Genomic DNA, 18,037 nt, shown 5'->3' with positions numbered 1-18,037 from the left:
GATAATAACTCCACTGCAAAATAAATACTTACATAGGTCTCTATAATCACCAGTGTCCCTAACTTCAAATCAAGAAACCCATGACAAGGTTCCGTAAGATGCTGTAAGAAACATGGTGAAACACTTCTTTTTAATGGGAAACTACTGCAAATGTTCTGATTTCCCTATCATCTGTTTCTTTTTTTTTTTTCCTACCCAAACTGTATGTAACCTTATAATCGCAATGATTTGAATATTTATTTAATTTTAACCTTTATTCCTTGTACTCAGTTTTACATACAAAACTTCACCTGAAATCAGTAAATACATAAGTATAAACATTAGCTTATGACATATTTATGAATTTTATGGGTTATCATTTATAGTGGGTTTATAAGCAACTTCTGCTATATGGAAAATATTTTATTTTGAGTTCTTGTTTGCGTTCATAATGTAGTTCTAGGTAGGTTCAAGATGCTGGTTAACCTTTGAAATGTATTACTTGCCCAGTGCTTAACAGAGATAGATGACGAAGAAGTGCATATTAAAGCCTCTCAAAACACAGGATCATCAATCTTCAAGTAGCTCGGCTTCACGCAGCGCGCTGCTATCCAGGATGCACGAGGCATATCTACAGCTCATGGGAGCCTGCTGTAGCCAGCCTCCTGCTTTTGCAGACTCTCAGTGGAAATGTCAATTGGACATTACCAACTGCCTCTGCCTTGCTTTAATATCTCTTCAATAATTTAATATATTGTCTGACACTGTGTGGTGAACTCATAACCTATCACTTATTATTTTATTGACTTGATTGCTCTGACTCTAGAATCTCAGTCTGTGTTTGAATCCTACTGCTCACACTTTGTCATATTTTCTCTTTGGTCATACGGGTAATTAAAACCATAAGCTTCTAATGAGTAACGTAGCCATAATAGGAATGATTGTAGGTCATCTTACTGGTAGTCCTTGAATTACCCTGGCCTAAATTTGTACGTACAGCATTCCCGACTTTGACATGAAAATTATACATTTGGTGAATAATGCATGTACTTTTTGGAAAGTCAAATTAAAAACAAAATCAATTGGTTAGCATTAAAGCCTCATGTAACTCTTTGATGTCAGCCATTCCTGGCATGCCATTAATAATGGGCTGCGATAAAATGTTTAAAGAGGTCTTGGTACTTTATAGAATTACACGAGCCACAGTTTCTTCTAGTGTTCTTAACTTCGCAAAGGAGCCTCAGCAAGCTACCATGTGTATTTGGTGGAGCTCCCAGTAACCTTTCTGGAGAGAGCTCTGAGGGAGTTTGCACCCACACTGCTGGCTGTCCGCTGCTTTTCTGTCTTAACTTGTGTGCCTTCAAAAAAATACTGCCTGTGATAGCTTCTGAAGCATTGATTTTACACATATAGTAAAGTTAAGACATAAAACTGACTAAACTGTAAATATCATTACAAAAAAGCGTAAAGTGATGAAAACAATTTACAGCAGTTTCAGGTAGCAACAGAAAAGATTTTTCGTAGTTGTGGCAGCACGCATTTCTGCTGCCACTGTGGAGACCGCCCTCATTTGAAAATGGGAAAATGGCATTATTACAATAAGTGAAACTATTAAAGCTAGATTTAATTTTCTTCTTTTTTATTTTTTTTTATTTTTTATTTACTATCTAGGATGAGGATCGAACAGAGGAGGACAACAGCAGAGTTGAGCCTGTTGGACATGCAGACACTGGTTTGGAAAACACGACCAATTTTTCCCTGGAGTAAGTTACTGGCAGAACACATTGTTTCAACGATGAGTCTTGGGGCTGGACACAGACTAGCAAAAAACTCAGAATAATATGAGTTATACTGTTCTTAAGCAAGCAGGACATCCTTTTATAGGTCAAATGTAGTTTTGTTTTTATGCAGTTTGCTCCATGCACCCTTTCAAGGCAGTCTTTAAGCAGTTTAAAAAAGCCTGTCTCAAGGATGCACATTGGACGCTTGGCGTTTCTAAGTGCTGATGCTAAGTGCTGATTTTCTGCCTCAGAGAAGATGCTTATGTGATGGAACTCAGAAAACTTGGCGGAAGGAATAGGGTCAGTGCTAGCGCAAATAAATCAACAGGCAAGAATTTCAAAGAGGAAATTCTTAATACCTGTCAGCAGTTCACAGTCTGCTCGGAAGACAGATGTGTGTGGGGTCTCATAAGTTACATAGTCAAACGCTTATAATTTGTGAATGGATCAAAACTTATGTTGTTTAGGACTGGGAAATTCCTATTTTTTAAAATTCAGTAAAGGATATTTTATTTCATCACAAGATAAACCAGCATTTCATTGCACAGAGCTGAACCATACCTCACTATGGAATTAATGAGAAAATATCTCTTCTACCCTTAAAATAAACCTTTAAAATTGATTAAAATTAATTTTGAAATAAAAATAAATCTTTTGCTCATATTATTTCTGAATTAACATATAAATTAGGTACAGGGGGGTTAAATGTTAGATAAAGATCACAGTGACCTCTATTAAGCAATACACACTGAGTTTTACTCCATTCCGTTTGCAAAAGCTATTGTAAATTCAAAATGCTGCCTGCTAAATAGAGTTTACAGAACTTCTGTCAAATTGAATGCTTCTTGGTGTTGCTTTTAACTAACTCACTGGCTTTTCATCATATGCTGCTTCATTCTTTTCTGTTTTGATATCATACTTTGTGTGTTTGTTTGAAGTACTTGGCTCAAAGTCATGAGAAAATCTGTGTGAGAAGCAGAATTGAAACAGTATCTCGTAGGAAGGGATCATTCCTTTTCATTTTCCATTTTACAGAGCTTAACATTTGAATTTGGAATGGAGTTTCGTAAGAAAAACAGTAGAAGAAAAATGAGTGTGTAGGCCTAAAGTGTATATTGGAAAAAAGGAAGGATAGTGGCTCAAGCAACAGAAGAAGTTAGATGGTGTAGTCTGCTTATGAAAACTGATGTTCTTTTGTTTAAGCAGTTTTTCCCCTTAGGACATTTCCAAGTGAATCCCATGGATTTTACTTGTTCTCTTCCTTAGCTCTCAGTTTTTTCTCAGGAAAGTCAGAAGAAACGATCATAGGGGGCCATAGGCAAACCAGTAGTAGATGTTTTTTCGTAGACCTTTTTGGGGTGAGAGACGTTGCTTGCTTCCTGTGAGCTGATTTGCATGAAAGTTAATGAAAATTTAGCCTTAATGAACAGTGAGAAAGAAATGAAATCAGCCTGTACAGGAACTAGGACAGAAAACATTACCAAGTGCTGTAATGCTATCAGTCTTCAAATGTTTATCGGGAGCTGAAGAATAATACTTTTCTGACTGCTGTCTCTCAGCTCTCCCACACTTTCAATACTTTATTGAGCTAAACAATGGTAACAGGGATAGAGAAATTCCATTGTGTCATTTCAAAAATGAGTCAAAACCAGACATAAATTGGGGCATAAAACAAATGTGAGGCCTACCTTAGGAATATAAAAAAAAATAATAATGTGGAACAAATGTAAAACAAACTGGATTACAGGATTTTTGTTGACTTCCTAACAAAATGTGGTCTGGTTATTCTCAGATTCCAGATTAAGCATGGCAAGCTTTTGTGATGGGCCACCATATCATCAAGAGCCCATTGAAGGAAGTAGAAAATCTTTTACTGCTATCAGAGGGCATTGGTCTTGCTCCATTTCTAGATTAAGTTTGATTTGTATGCTTATTAAAAACAAACTTCTCAAAGATGTGTGTATGTATAATACATATATATGTATTGGGCCAGGAAATATGGGAAAAGTATGTAATACTAGAGAGAGGCATAATCCAAAAATTTAGATTGTGGCTTTTGTTCAGATCTGTCTCTTCCAGATTTGCTAAGAGGTTTGGCCTTCGTGTATTATTTTCTCATCTGGGTATTTATAACTCTTTAGGGTCTCTGGGCTATACTCCACCTTTCCAGCTGTGTGCATGTTTCAAACTCACCAGAAGATTTGGTCCAAATCTATTTCTAGAATCTTTGCAGATCTTTTCTGAACCTGTACTTTCCTCTTTTGCTTTTTCCCTCTTTACAGCAAAAGGTATAACTGAAAACTAGATGGATGGCTGTTTCAGGAGGACATGTGGTTGGTTTGGAATGTTATAGCTAAATCCTACTGTGGAAACTTTGCCTCGTAAGGAAATACAGATACAGCAAGCTTTCAATAAAATATATAGAAACACAGTAAAGCAAATAAATGTATTGTAAAACCAGAAGAATTTAAACAATTATAAATTTAATAATTCTCATTTAATTAAAGGGTGTTTTTGTAAAGACAAATGTTATGGCTCGGAATGGGGTCTCCCTACAATAAGCAAATAACGCATGCTAGTACTATGATCAGCTTTTAGGCTTTAGGGGAAAAAATGTATGTGGTATTTAAGATGTTTCTGCTCGGCAGTACAGTTACATTTAACTTCAGAATAAGGAAGAAATAAAACAACATTCATGCGATGATGATACCTATTTTTATAAGAGTAAACTAATTATCAGTTGCTTTGATTTTTCACTTATTTTATTAATTGAACTGTTTTTGCTGATTGATCTCCTTTCATGCCATCAGATTAGTATTCAGGTATGTAGTATTCAATAATGCTTTCATCACCATGACTTAATTTCTGGAGCATTTTTGTTTTTCTGTGTGTGTTTATGTGGGGTTTTTTGGTTCATTCACGGTACATGTTCACATTCCCTCATTCATCGTTGTCTCACAGTGATATGGTAAAGCTCGTAGAAGTCTCCAACGACGGTGGGCCTTTGGGAATCCATGTAGTGCCTTTCAGTGCCCGAGGTGGAAGGTAACGTATCGTGTAGGATTTTAACTGAATCATAACTTGCTGTGTTTTATCTTAGTTATGTTAATTCTTGTATTGTGTGCCTTTGGCTTATGTGGAACATTGAATGTTTTTTAAGAAAGGCAGAAATGCAAGTTTACTGACTGTACTCTGTAATGTAAAGGCTCTGCTTAAAATGAGTTGGAATTGCAGGGTTGTCGTGTGATCCCATGGGAAACTGAACTATGAGGATGTTTCCTTTTGGACTCTTACAAATTATAAATCTGCTCCTTTAGTTCAGGTGGATATTTAGGCAACATTTCCCCACTGACTGTTTATAGCCACATGTTCAAAAAGAGCAACAGTCTAAACCCAAGGCTTCCTGTGTCTGCATTTGATAAGAGTGGAATAAAAACCAATCATCATACTTTTGATATTTAGTATTGTCCCATGTGTTGGCGTTAAAATGAAGTTGCAAAGCCAGTTGAAACACTCTGGTTTTGGGGAAGGTGAACCTGTTTGAATTAACTGACAACCTGGAATGTTTATGAAATGAGTGCAAAGAAAATCCTCTACTTTAAAAAATCAAATAAAATCATTTTGGGGATCATATTAGTAAACAGTATGCATCATCTCTAATGCTTACTTTGGTAAAGCAGAGATTTGGCATTTAGGGTCTTTAATCAAAACAGTAACATAGTCTCAGAAAAATAGCTTAACTTTCGTAGTAATTAGTGGTGGGTTTGAAGCTTTTAAGTGTGTTGAAAAAATTATTTATCACAAATATAAGCAAATTTTATTTTGGTGCAGGGTCAGCAAGCACTCTGACCTAGCTTGATGTTTCTGTTCTCACTGCAGATGTCTCCAGCTTCCTCCTTCATTTGGGGACAGCTGTGTGTCTGCTGCTCTAGCGAGCTTTGACTGCTCTGAACTGAAAAAAACGGTGGGGGGAGATACTTGTGTTCACGTCTTAAATGTGGAGGAGCAGTCGGAGTTGGAGAGGACCTCTCTGCTTCCAGAGCATTTCTCCTATACTTTGTATGTAGTAATGGAAGGAAAAGGAGAGGTCATTGCTCAGTATTGATTATAAACACTGCTGTTGTGCTGCTGCTTTACTGCCAGCTGTACTCACGGCCCTACATGCTTTCAGTGAGAACAAAGGCATTTTCTCCAGCTGCCTTCTTGCAGCGTGGGGAGGGAAAGGAACACATCTATCTTCAGTTTTGGAGGACTTAGTGTTTTTTTTTTCTTTTTTTTTTTTTTTTTCTTTTTTTTTTCCCCACTGCTGGGCCCCCCTCTCTTTTGAACAAATACTAGACACTTGGTTTTACTTTTGCTAGATTCAGAGGGAGAGCAGATGCTTGGCAGGGATGCTCTTCTGCCCACTTCGTTCTCACTCCAGCACATGGCTGCTCTTTGTCCATCCTCTGGCTGCAAAGCCACTTCCCTGTGTTGCACTGAGCAATCTTACTTAAGCAGGGGATCTGCTCATTAGAAACCTAAATATACAAAACCAAAGTCAATAAAAGACTTTGATCAGCCATGTCAAAAAAGAAAAGATCAGATGTATCATATAACCTAGTGTATAGCTTTATACACTGGCCCACCATGTTTCATATTTGTTTGGTGTTCAGTTACAGTTATGCTGTGTTTTCAGTTCTTCCAGTTCCTTTCATTCTCTTTTGAAAATGTTACTTTAACAAGCAATGGTTCTTAAAATGATAATTTATTTTCAGAAGTGTAAAACCATACTAATACAGTTCTCCTCCTTCCCCTCCAAAAAGCAAACACCCTAAACCTTTAAAAAGTATGTGCCACAACTACGTCTTTTGCTTATATTGAGGAAATATTTGGCTCTTTCATGGTCTTTTGTGGTAGGCTTCAGTTTGGAGTAAGAATCTGTCTTCTGTATTGGCTCATGATTTTGAACAAAATTTGTAAATATCTCTGCTTCATCTATGGAGATGCTACTGATTATTTCTACTGGAAAAAAAAATTATTTTTTCTTAATGAATAAAAAAAACCCTCTCAGTTATTCTCTGGGAAATATACTATTGATTTATCCAGACATGGTCAACACGTTCTTTTATGGATATATTTGCCTATTATTCCTCTGTTTTTACCTCTACAAATACATCTGTCCTTTATTGGCCCTTTTGACCATATGCTTTGGGTAACAGTTTGTTCACCTTGTCAAAAGAGAGGAGGGGTATACATATTCATCACCTTATGGCTGTGAAATTTTTCAAGATAAAAGTTTTGTTTGCAAAATCAGCTTGCACATTTTTATAATGGTATAAGTTCAGTGTTAAACAGAATATGAGGCATGAAAATGAAAGCAGAAAGAAAGAACAGAATGTGAACAGGAAAGTGTTTACCTAAAGAGAAGAACAAGGAGGAAAAGAATGAGAACAATGAGAGGAAAGCATAAGGGGAAAAAAAATCTAAATCTGTGCAGAATTGCTGTTAGCACCGGTCTGTCCTTCTTATTACAGAAGAAAGTAGGTGCTGAGAGGGGACAGCAAGCACTCAGTCTGTTAAGAATTTAACATTTGAGCAATCCTGACTGATGGCAGAAGTTATGTTGATGCATATTATAGCATGATTTACTGTTATATGGCCTCTTCTACTTTTATGAGACGTTGGAATTTTTTTGAGCTCTAAGCCCTTGCTGCACTTCTGAAATGCTGCCATCTCTTTCTTTGGGAGGAGGTTCAACTGACACAAGGAATAGATGAGATAACATCAGAAATCTCTGTGAATAGCAGTGGGGAAAGCCCCATGGTCCCAAGACTACTGTGACGTTTGTGTTATTGGAACAGAAAAGGATTTTAATATTCACCTGAAAAAAACTGTGAAAGAACTTCCCATAATAAATAGCACACACATTATTTGATGTAGAGCTGTGAATTTGTGGGGCTTTGCCTGCTGTCCTTCCTATCAAAACATGCCATGGAATCCATGATAAAATCTAAAACCTGGCAGCTAAAAATATTTAGTCTGTGTTTTTAGATTATATATCCTAAATGTCCTAAAAATATTAAAGAAGTCACAGAAGGATGATAAAACTAAGAGACTGTATTTTCTTACTTTTTGCTAGTTTATATTACAAATTTAACAGATTTTATTTAAAAAAAAAAAGTTTTATAATAAAACTTCATGTATACACAGTCCCTGTGCTAGAAAATTCTTACACATTTTTCTGCTCTGTGGGTTTTTGATTTTTATTTATTTTTTGCTTTTAGTAGAAGTGCCCTTTACTGTCTAGAACTTATGAAGCAGTTTATATTTCACTGTAAAAGTTTTATTCTTTTCCTCAAGACACAAAAACCCTAAAGTCACATCTAATGCCTATTGTCTATGCTGAGATTCCTTAATATTGCCTTCAAGGTGACATTCTAACAATCACGTTGTATTTGATCATCTAGTAGGTATGTGTTACCCGCATCTCCATTTATTCCTCTTCTGCATTTCCAGCCTTTTAAGTCTCAGAAGTAGCTATGGTTTTCATATGCATTGGGAAAAGGTTTCTGTGGAGTGAATGTGCCATTCCTTCATTCTTTTAGCTGAATTCAAGGCTTTCTTTGTCTGATCTCATCCTTATAAAAGTTGTATAAACTTAATTTGAAGTATTGTTCAAACTAAGAAGCTGAAGAATAGTTGCCAAAGATAGGAAATTGGTCCCGGACTTCAGGCATCAAAGCTGACAATGTTATTTTAATGCCTCTACAGTAGCTCGGTGACATAAGTGTTGTATAAAGGAGTTGATGTCCAATTTAGCATTGATCAGCCATGATAATTTAACTTAAACAAACAAGCTGATTTGCCTACTCTGACCTCCTAGTCTCAAGAAATTTGCACCGTGTTTGTGTTCCCATCAAACATCTCAGAGCTCTTTCATTGTTGCAGTTTGTGTGAAACTGTTACACATCTGTTTTTGAATCCGTCATTATTTTTGCCCCTTAATCTGGTTTTTGCCTTTTCATGTTAGTGACTTTCATAGACATCTAAATTGGTTATTTTCTCTTCTGCCTGATTTGATTACGTGCGGTTAGTTTGTAGGTAAGAGGTAAATAACTTCAGTGTGTACGTGCAGTGGGCAGTGATGGCTGAATCATAGTCTGGATGCTCGAAGTAATATTTTTATTACTCTCACACTATCTACACTGTCAGTTTTTATTAAGACAAATTATCGTCATTTCCATACAGCTGGGTGGCATGTGGGGAGCTCACAATTTCAAAGAACTACTCAGACAAACTCAGGCAATGTAGACGTCAATAAAACACTTGCTGCTTATTTCTAGTTTTATCATTGGTTGTAATTTATACTTAGAACTGAAGCGTTAACTCATGTCGCTGAGTTTATTTTAATTGTAATAATTAGAGTAATGAACCTTGTGGAAATACAGTGGTGCAAATGCTAATATAATCTAAGCTGTTTACATTCCCAATTATGTATTTAAAACAAATACAAAGATAGAGCTTTGCACTGTGGTACTGTTTCCCTTTTGTCCCCTTGTCAGCTAATGCTAGTCTAAAACAACACAGGTACCAAATTTCCATTTATAAGTGTTGTTTCTACAGGGTTGCAGACTTGTGAAGTGTTTGCAGAGTGCAGGGGTTCACACAACATTTAACCCCATTCTTGAAGAAGTTATAAGTTATTTAAAACGGAAGAACTTACATCAGAAAACTTGCGGACTGACTTTCACTGATAATATTAAGCAAATACAAATGCACCCATATATTTGTATGCCACATGGCGGTGTTCAAACAAATATATACGCTCTTCTGTATTTTACAGTAGATTAGTTTATAGGCTGTCAAAATTTATATGCTTTCCTAATGTAGGAAAGGTAATTCTGAAACTGTAGTAGAGCTTACAGCTCCACTTCTCAGAATTAATGGTGGTACCATGTGGCAGGGAAGCAAAATCCAATTAGTGTTTAGGTTATTGCATGTTTGCCATAGCAGGTCCACCCTGTGTATCTGCGGTCACTGCAACAACAAACATGAATCCCTGTAATGCATTTTTTAGAGTAATTTTCCTGCACCTAACCATAATATGCTGCAAAAATTCTGTAGGAAATTGATAGGCTTTTGTTACTAAAATTTTCAGGTATATATGTTTTCTAGGAGTGTTTACCACACTATGCAGAACTGTGTTCAGTAAATTGTTTACAGAACTGTGTCTAAAGGGATCTTTGTTCCATGTGTTTATGAAAAAATAAAAATAAAAATGAAAAGACAGGCACTGTAAAGATCCTGGTTTAAAATTTGACTCAGGCTGTTCATCCAGCTTTGGATCTGTTCTCACTGTCTTCAGCTTTATGTGCCTTGGTTAGCCTAGCTCTAACATTTGTTAAAAAGAGAAGTCTTCATGAGCACCATATGTTGTGTCTGAGATGAGCAATCTTGCATTAGTAGAACTTGTAGCCTTTGTTTAATGAGATTATTTGCAATTTTGACTGGTAGCACATTTATGTGTTACATTATTTTACCATTGGTTAAGATTAGTACAATTTGTACTAGATTAAAGGACTTAGGTGAATTAAAGTAAAAAAAAAAAAAGACAAACCATGCATAAACATGTCTTGCATTAATAATTTTTTAACATTCCTTCAGAATGCAAAACAGTAGGAAGTTGTTTTTCAAGAAAAATGCTATGCAAAAAACAATGCTAGACCACTTGCCTTGTATTCATAAGTATGTGAAGATGTTGGGATAAAATAATCATAGAATTTTGTATTTTGTATTATTACTGTAATATTGACTGTAATTGCTGTAGTATTGTAGTGTGTGTAGAACGTTTTGATATTTAATACGTTGGTATTTTGATATTTCTGATATTTAACCATATAAGCAAAAGACCTGTTGCTGTTACTGTGTATGCTCTCATGTAACCACAGCGTACACCTTCAGATTTTGTATCCGTGGGCATTATAGTGGAACACACCCACATCAGACTACTGCTGGGCATGAAGTGAAAGAAGAGAAAGAGCAGACACAGTTGTTCTTTCCTCTTCCCCTCAAATACTGTGGGGAGGGTTTCTCTCAAATGTAATATTCAGATTTTTGTATTTGCTTGCTCTTTCCCTTTTAGAGATACCTCTTCAGTAACTTCACTTTGGGGCTCAAAGACATTGTCTACCCAGAGAAATTCAACAACTCACAAGTGAAAAAGTAGCCAAACTTGTTTTCTAAGCATCAGTTTTAAATGTATGAAAACTGAAATTCCGATAAAACTCATGTAGAGAGGGCATACAAGTATTTTTCATTTTCTTAGAGAACTAGAATTACTTTTACTATTAACATTCATAAATAGTATTTTTGTTCTTTCTGCAACTAAAAACAGTGTATAAAATTTTATTTTCTAGAATTACTTATGATGATGTAAAAATCTGAGATGGTATTCAACACTTATTAATGAATAGAAGGAAAAAGGGATGGTATGAACATTTTATAAATTTGTTTTGTTTAACTTCTGTGACACTTCCTCATTATTATGAGCAAATTTTAGTATAATAAATGCAGCATGATGTGATCATTATACTATTGTTTGACTGTTGTGGACCTGTAGATTTTATTTTTTTTTCCATGCAAACTGTTACAGGAATGTGGGAAAGGCAAACAGGAAAACACCTTAAAATATCTACATAATACTTTGTAGATTATATCCTAAAAGGTGCTTCACTAGCTAGGTGATCACTAGTTAGGTTTTTGCTTTCGGGCAAACAAACAAAACAAACAAAGGTGGTTTTTTTTCTTCTTTCTTCTTTTTTTCATTATAATGGAAGACACAGGGTTGTTGGAAGGAATCTACAAAAGGTGGAACTTTCCAAAACCAAAGAATATCAATTTGGGATGGGGAAGGATAGGACTAGATGCATACCAGTATCTGTTGTGTTTTTCAAGACTTTTTTTTCTGAAATGCTTGTATTCTAGAGAACCGATACTCTAGCTTTATGGAACCTTTCTAATCATTGTGTTTGCCACTGTTACTGTGAAGAGACAGATTGCTAATTGCAACAGCTGAGCTCAAGTTGAGCCCAATCAAAGTTAGCATCAGTGACTGTACCCCAGTGGTTCATCAGGAACAAGTGAGGGCACTGAAGGTTTGTCTCTGATGGGACCTGGACGAGTTGAAGGTTAGGTATGCAGTATGCTAGGTGTTTGCAATGTATACTGTATCAGTTGGAAACAGAATAGTGTCAGTTAAATGTTAATGCCTGATTCAAACTTCATTTGATGATTTGTGTTGTGAAAATGCTTTATGTTGTTTTTCTCAGTCTGTTTACGTGTATAGATGCTTTCAACTTCGTATCTTATCATCTCCAGAAAGTTCCAAAGTGGAAATACTTAAAAAAAAATAATTAAATATATATTGTTTCTCTTACTCCTTCATCTGGCTTGTAGAAGAAGCAGTATGACTGTTCTGTAAAATAAATGTCTTGCATATGTTGGTGGCAACTTGATAAATGAAGAATTTAAAGTGAAATACTAAGTTAAAGTTAATTTTGCTTTTCTGACCCATTTGATGAAGTGCTCAAGTACATATCTAACTTTCAAGTGCATGAGGAGTCCTTTTAAGCATCACTGACTGCTCGTTTTCTTTGAGGTATGTGTGAACTGAAGTGTTATGTTCACTGTAAGTTTTGTTCTAAAAGGCATACGTGGTCTTGCAATTTCTGCCATGCAGCTAAGGACTTTCCACACCATGCCTTGAAGTGACTTTTTCAAAAGTAATTCTGTTGTCTTGGATGCTGTGAATTTGACCCTCTGTGATATGTCCTATGAGATTTCAGTGTAAAGCTGATTTTAAAATAAACAAACAAACAAATGCAGTGTCGATGCAAGAATAATCCTGAAGACTGAATCCTTCTTCAAACCTAGAGTTCAGGTATAGAAACATCATTTACTTTTCACACAGTCTTATCAGTACCTCAGAAATCCACTCTTCAGGATCCATTTCGTAATTTCAGGTTGAACATTTATTTGTATTTCTTTTCTATGAATGTCAGTAAGACAACATTGTACATAAGCACTAAGCAGATGTGATCAACTCATTGCACAGAAGCTATCAGATACTAATTGTTTTCAGTCATTACTGAACCAATTCATTGAAGATAATATGCTGAATTAAAAATGACACTTACGTTTTTAATTTCCTCTTTGCTGTTTTGCAAGAAAAGTTAATGTTTACAACAAATGCATTTGGTTCACAAGAAATTCCTGAATCCTCTGTCCATCCCTTCATTATAGGGTGGTTATTACGTGAGATGATCCCACATTTCACTTGCACAGGAGCAGTAGTGATGGCTGTGGTATTCTCTGCTAATTCAGAAATTCAGATCTTAAGTTGAACTTGTTCAACTTTAGTTAACCATCAGAAAAGATGATGGCTGTCAGATGTGCAGTGCTTCACGAAACCAAGTTCTACTCTTCAAATATCTAGGCCTTTTGCAAGAATGAATTTAATATCATCATGCTGCCTGCTCTTTCTTACTTTTAAATGACATACTTGTTTCACCTAGGGTCTTTGTTTCATGGATAATGGATAGTAATTCAGGTAATGCTTATAAATTATTTGAAACTTTGGTATCCTACTCCCAGGTAAAGATGGTTTAAAATTTAGTTTATATAATGATTATGATAAAATATAAAACCAGTAGGATTTTATATGCTGCAAAATGTTAAATCTGTAATCACTCGTCATCTTAATGTTCCAGAACCTTGGGGCTACTAGTAAAGCGGTTGGAAAAAGGTGGAAAAGCTGAGCAAGAAAACCTTTTTCGTGAGAATGATTGTATTGTCAGGATTAATGATGGAGACCTTCGGAACAGGAGATTTGAACAGTAAGTTTACTTACTGTTACATTACCATATTTAATTTCTAACACTGCATGATGAAGTCATTTGTGGCAATGTAGTATTTATGAAAAAATTGTCTAAGCTTGCTTTGGACATTAGTAGTTTTCAATTAGCCAAACTACAAAAATTCAAGATAATTGCTGTCATTAGAATATATACGCTTCTTATTCAATTCATTTTGCCGTGGTTTTGAATGTTACAGACTTTTTCTTCTTTCATTCATAAAGTGTTTGTCATGAAATTCCCACATGATTTTTGCTTTTATGCTTGTAACGCATCATGTTCAATATACATGGACAACATGAAGACTTTAATGTTTAAAAAATATTTGTGGTTTTGTATGTGTGAAAACTAAAGGTACTGTATGGAGAAGTTTTCTAGAGAAGTTCAAGACATCATAAATACTTGCTTAGTGGAAGTCTGGAATCGGTAGAATCCTGAAAAGGTGAATCAGAAAGACTTTTAACACTGAAATCAGGTTGTAGTTTATACACAGATAATTAAAAGAGAAAGCAGGAAAGATGTATGCAGAAAACATATGATTTTATAGATGATAACATTGTTCTGAAAACAAAAGTATGTTGAGAGCCAGAGGAATATCATTTAGACTGATCGTCCTATACTTTAATATGTATCTGATTTTTTTTTTTTTAATTTCTTTAACCTGTATTGAGATATAACCCTTTACCATATGGTAAAAAGCAGCTTGTGTCTGCTTGCTCTAAGATTCTGAATCAAAATTTAGGTCTGAAGAGACTTCTTGACTTTGTGTACTTCGCATCGTGACCTAGAGCCCAGTGCCCATCTGTGCAGGATTAAGCATTTTGTTCCTATTAGTGTTGCATTCTGAAAGACTACTTATGTACAAAAAGTGAAGTGTAATTTGGATTTTTTTGCAAGACTGCATATACTCTCAGCAAATAAGGAAATACATAGTCTTTGTATAAAGTGTAATTTTCATTTTAATAATTCTGTCGTCACTGTGATTACTGTATCTAAAGAAACAATTATCAAGGTTCAAAGCAAAAGGACACTGTAATCCTGCCACAGAACTGTCTGCCTTTCAAGGCTGTGGTTAAAATTTTTGCTCTTCTGACTACAGTATTTGGAATGTTAGATTTTAAGCATATTTAACCATTGTGTTACCCTAAGGCAATAAACCTTAGCAAAAAGCAGACAAAGTAGACTAATGAACAGATTCAGGTTTTACAGTTTATGCTTGAGTTTCCGCAATGTGTCTGTCAGCTCATGTTGCTTAATTAACATCAGTAATTATGCTTATAATGTCTTGTAGAATGCCAGTCCTAATTTGCTAATTTTCTGTTCATTTTGAAACCTAGAGCACAGCATATGTTTCGCCAAGCCATGCGTACGCCGTTCATTTGGTTCCATGTGGTCCCTGCAGCAAGTAAGGAGCAGTACGAACAGTTGTCCCAGAGCGAGAAGAACACGTACTACTCCAACCGCTTCAGCCCTGATTCCCAGTATACCGACGGCAAAAGTATTCACAATTCTGGACTTCACACGTTACAAAGAATGTCTAGAGCGGGTAACCAGTCCGATCAGACAGAATCCTACTCACAGCTACCTCATAGTGTGAATTCATCAGGGAAACCACCATCGGGCCTGGTACCATCACCTCAGAAAGTTCTCACCTCCACTGCAAACAGTGGGTATAACACCAAAAAGATAGGGAAGAGGCTCAGTATACAACTGAGAAAAGGTAAGGCACTGGTGCGTTTCTCATACATCACGAGGTGTATAGGTGTGGTGTATGTACGTGTGTCCAATGCCGTTATGTCAGGCACGGCAGTCTGCAGATGCGATGGATTGGTTATTGAAACACAGGTGCTACTCATTCGTTCTCAGGCCAAATGGTTGTTTTGTCCCCTAAAGCAGTCTTTCCTTGCCTTTGGCATATGCAGTATATTTATAAAAGGCCATTTTAAAGAATGCTTTAATGTTGCTTTCTGTCTCTTAACTAAAAAAGTGAAGTGCCATGAGTGCTACAACTTCTGTTGGCCAAGACTCAGGGAGCGAAGAACTATTTAACTAAAAAAAGTAAATAAGCTAAAGTGGGCTATTTTCTGTACTTTACAGAAAAGCATGACTTTATCATGACTTTCAAACTCAGTAGCTGGTTTTGCTGTTAGTTTTTAAAAGTCTGTTGAATTGAGCTGGTAAACTGGAGTTTCTAATTTTCAGCTAACGTGTTTTTTTAATCCACTGGGATGTGAAAGTCTTTGTTTAAACAGTCGAGAAGTAATGTGATATTTCCTATCTTGGGCCTTATGCTAATGTAATTCGAATAGGGGTGAGAGACTATTTAAGGGCAGAGAAGAAAGCACTGCCTGCTTCTCTTAACATCTGTATTATATGTGTTTACCACATGTAAACGCATCGGTGCATCTATACTCATGGAATTTTTATGATACTTTAAATGCCCTTAGTGAGGAAAACTGATATTTTTTTATACAGTTACCATCTAGATGCTTTTAAGATTGTTTAAATTATAGTAAAATGGCATCTAGGTACAAATATTTCTTATCTCTTTCTAAAAGATTTTTGAAAGATTATACATGCTGTAAGCTCTATGATATTAAAATGAGCATGTTTAAGGTTAGATATAATTTGGTATCTAGGAACAAGAACATTATTTACATTACACAGCAAAAAATTTACCTGTTTGACAACATTCTCCATGAACTTGAAATATTTTCCCCTTAGGAAATTTTATCTGCTTAGTGTTAATAATTCTTATTAATTATTTTTTTATAGAAAGGTACCAAAGGCAGTGCATTGAATGGTAGATATTTTAGTTTCACAGGTGCCAGGCTACTTGTCACATTACCATAATGCTTTCTTTTCTATGAACTTCACATGAACCACCAGATTGCTTCTTTCTGGTTGCTGAATTTTAAGCTCTACAAACTTAGATGACATAAGGTTGAGTTGACAGTTTGCTTCTGTTGTTGATGCTCCTTCAAGAAATACTTGAGGCCATCAGCTCAAATCAGCCTGCTTGGAAAAACTTACTGCTATTGGCTGAGTAAGCAGTTACTGTGCTTACGCATAAGTTCTCAGACACTGCAGTGATTTTTACCTATTTTTTGGTGTCTACTGTCATTTGGCATTATGTAAAATAAGTCTTAGCCGGGAGTGTAAATACATATTTCATATAATTTAAAGGCAACAACAAATGAAGATGGAAGATGGAAAAACAATATTTTTGCACAAAATATGTGTGACATAGATGATAAGAAAATGTAATTTTGATATATTATGGATTCTTTGATTGTGACGTGAGTTTACATTTTGGTCCTCTTGCACTGGATACTATTTCACGAATGATCTCCCCATTTCTGTAATGTAATTCAGCTTTACTAGCACCAGTACTTTAGGTGGTTTTGGAGAGGAGGCGATGCATGCTACCTGTTGAAGTGACCTATAAGATACTTCAACATCTAGTTCACAACAGAAAAATGACTCTTTTGCTAATAAAAGCTTTAAAATCTCTATCTAAAATATATTTCAGAAGTTTACAGGGAATATTTGCTCTTAACATTGCTTATATGAGAATAATACGCAGAGATGACACCTAGCTCAGATTATAGAGAGACAGACAGAAGCTGTTTTGTGTTCTGTATTTTATGTGTGAAGATATAAAAAAAATAATCTGTGCATAAAGAAGGATACCACTTTATCGCTGCTGTCCTTCATTTGTTAATTTCCACTGTGAGGAGAGGAGAGGTAAGGCATCCCATTTTGGCTTTCATTTGATCGCTCTGAGAACATACAGCTGGAGCAACAAATGAAGCAAAACACTTAAGTATATGCCTAAGTTGTTTGTTATAAATACGAGTACAATAGGGATGCTAATCATCTTTGATTATTTCTAATGAAGGATGTTGTAATAATACAGGCTTTATGGAAACTTAACAAATGTGCTTTCTTTGTAGCTAACAGACAGCAGTTATTTCACCAATTACCATCATTAAATTAAAAAATGTGCATTAAGGCATACAAGAATGTAAGGCTTCATCTTGAAATTCACTTTAGATTTAACCTGTGCATTCTGGTTAATGATGTAGTATATGAGAATTGACTTTTTTCAATATAGAGAGACCTTTATTACAGCTGCGTTTCTATATATTGCATGAGCTATATTATATAAAATGACATGGTAAGATAGCCCTACAGTATGTACTTCTGTAATTATGATTTCTTAATATTTATTGCTGTTTTGGCATTTTAAAATAACCTGAACTTTCATAGGATTTAGCTGTTTAATAAAGTCAGAAGAGAAGGTCAGTCATATGTTTCAGTCAATGCAGAATGTTTGTTGGCTTTTCTAAATGAAAATGGATATCTGTTTATCTTTCCTTA

At 35.5% G+C, this 18,037-nt stretch overlaps 1 protein-coding gene across 12 annotated transcripts in view; it reads left to right on the top strand.

The window, feature by feature from the left end:
* PARD3 (par-3 family cell polarity regulator) overlaps positions 1 to 18,037 on the top strand; it is a 448,908-nt gene that overhangs the window by 223,078 nt on the left and 207,793 nt on the right. For all 12 annotated transcript variants that reach the window (XM_083826068.1, XM_083826067.1, XM_083826066.1 and 9 more), the window contains 4 exons: positions 1,651 to 1,742; positions 4,722 to 4,805; positions 13,511 to 13,636; positions 14,992 to 15,374. In XM_083826068.1, the coding sequence (XP_083682194.1) occupies positions 1,651 to 1,742; positions 4,722 to 4,805; positions 13,511 to 13,636; positions 14,992 to 15,374 (685 nt within the window). The remainder of the gene's footprint in view (positions 1 to 1,650; positions 1,743 to 4,721; positions 4,806 to 13,510; positions 13,637 to 14,991; positions 15,375 to 18,037) is intronic.

This window comes from Anser anser (genome assembly GCF_964211835.1).
Source record: "Anser anser genome assembly, chromosome: 2".
Taxonomy (NCBI): Eukaryota; Metazoa; Chordata; class Aves; order Anseriformes; family Anatidae; genus Anser; species Anser anser.
This window is presented reverse-complemented; position numbering and strand designations above follow the sequence as displayed.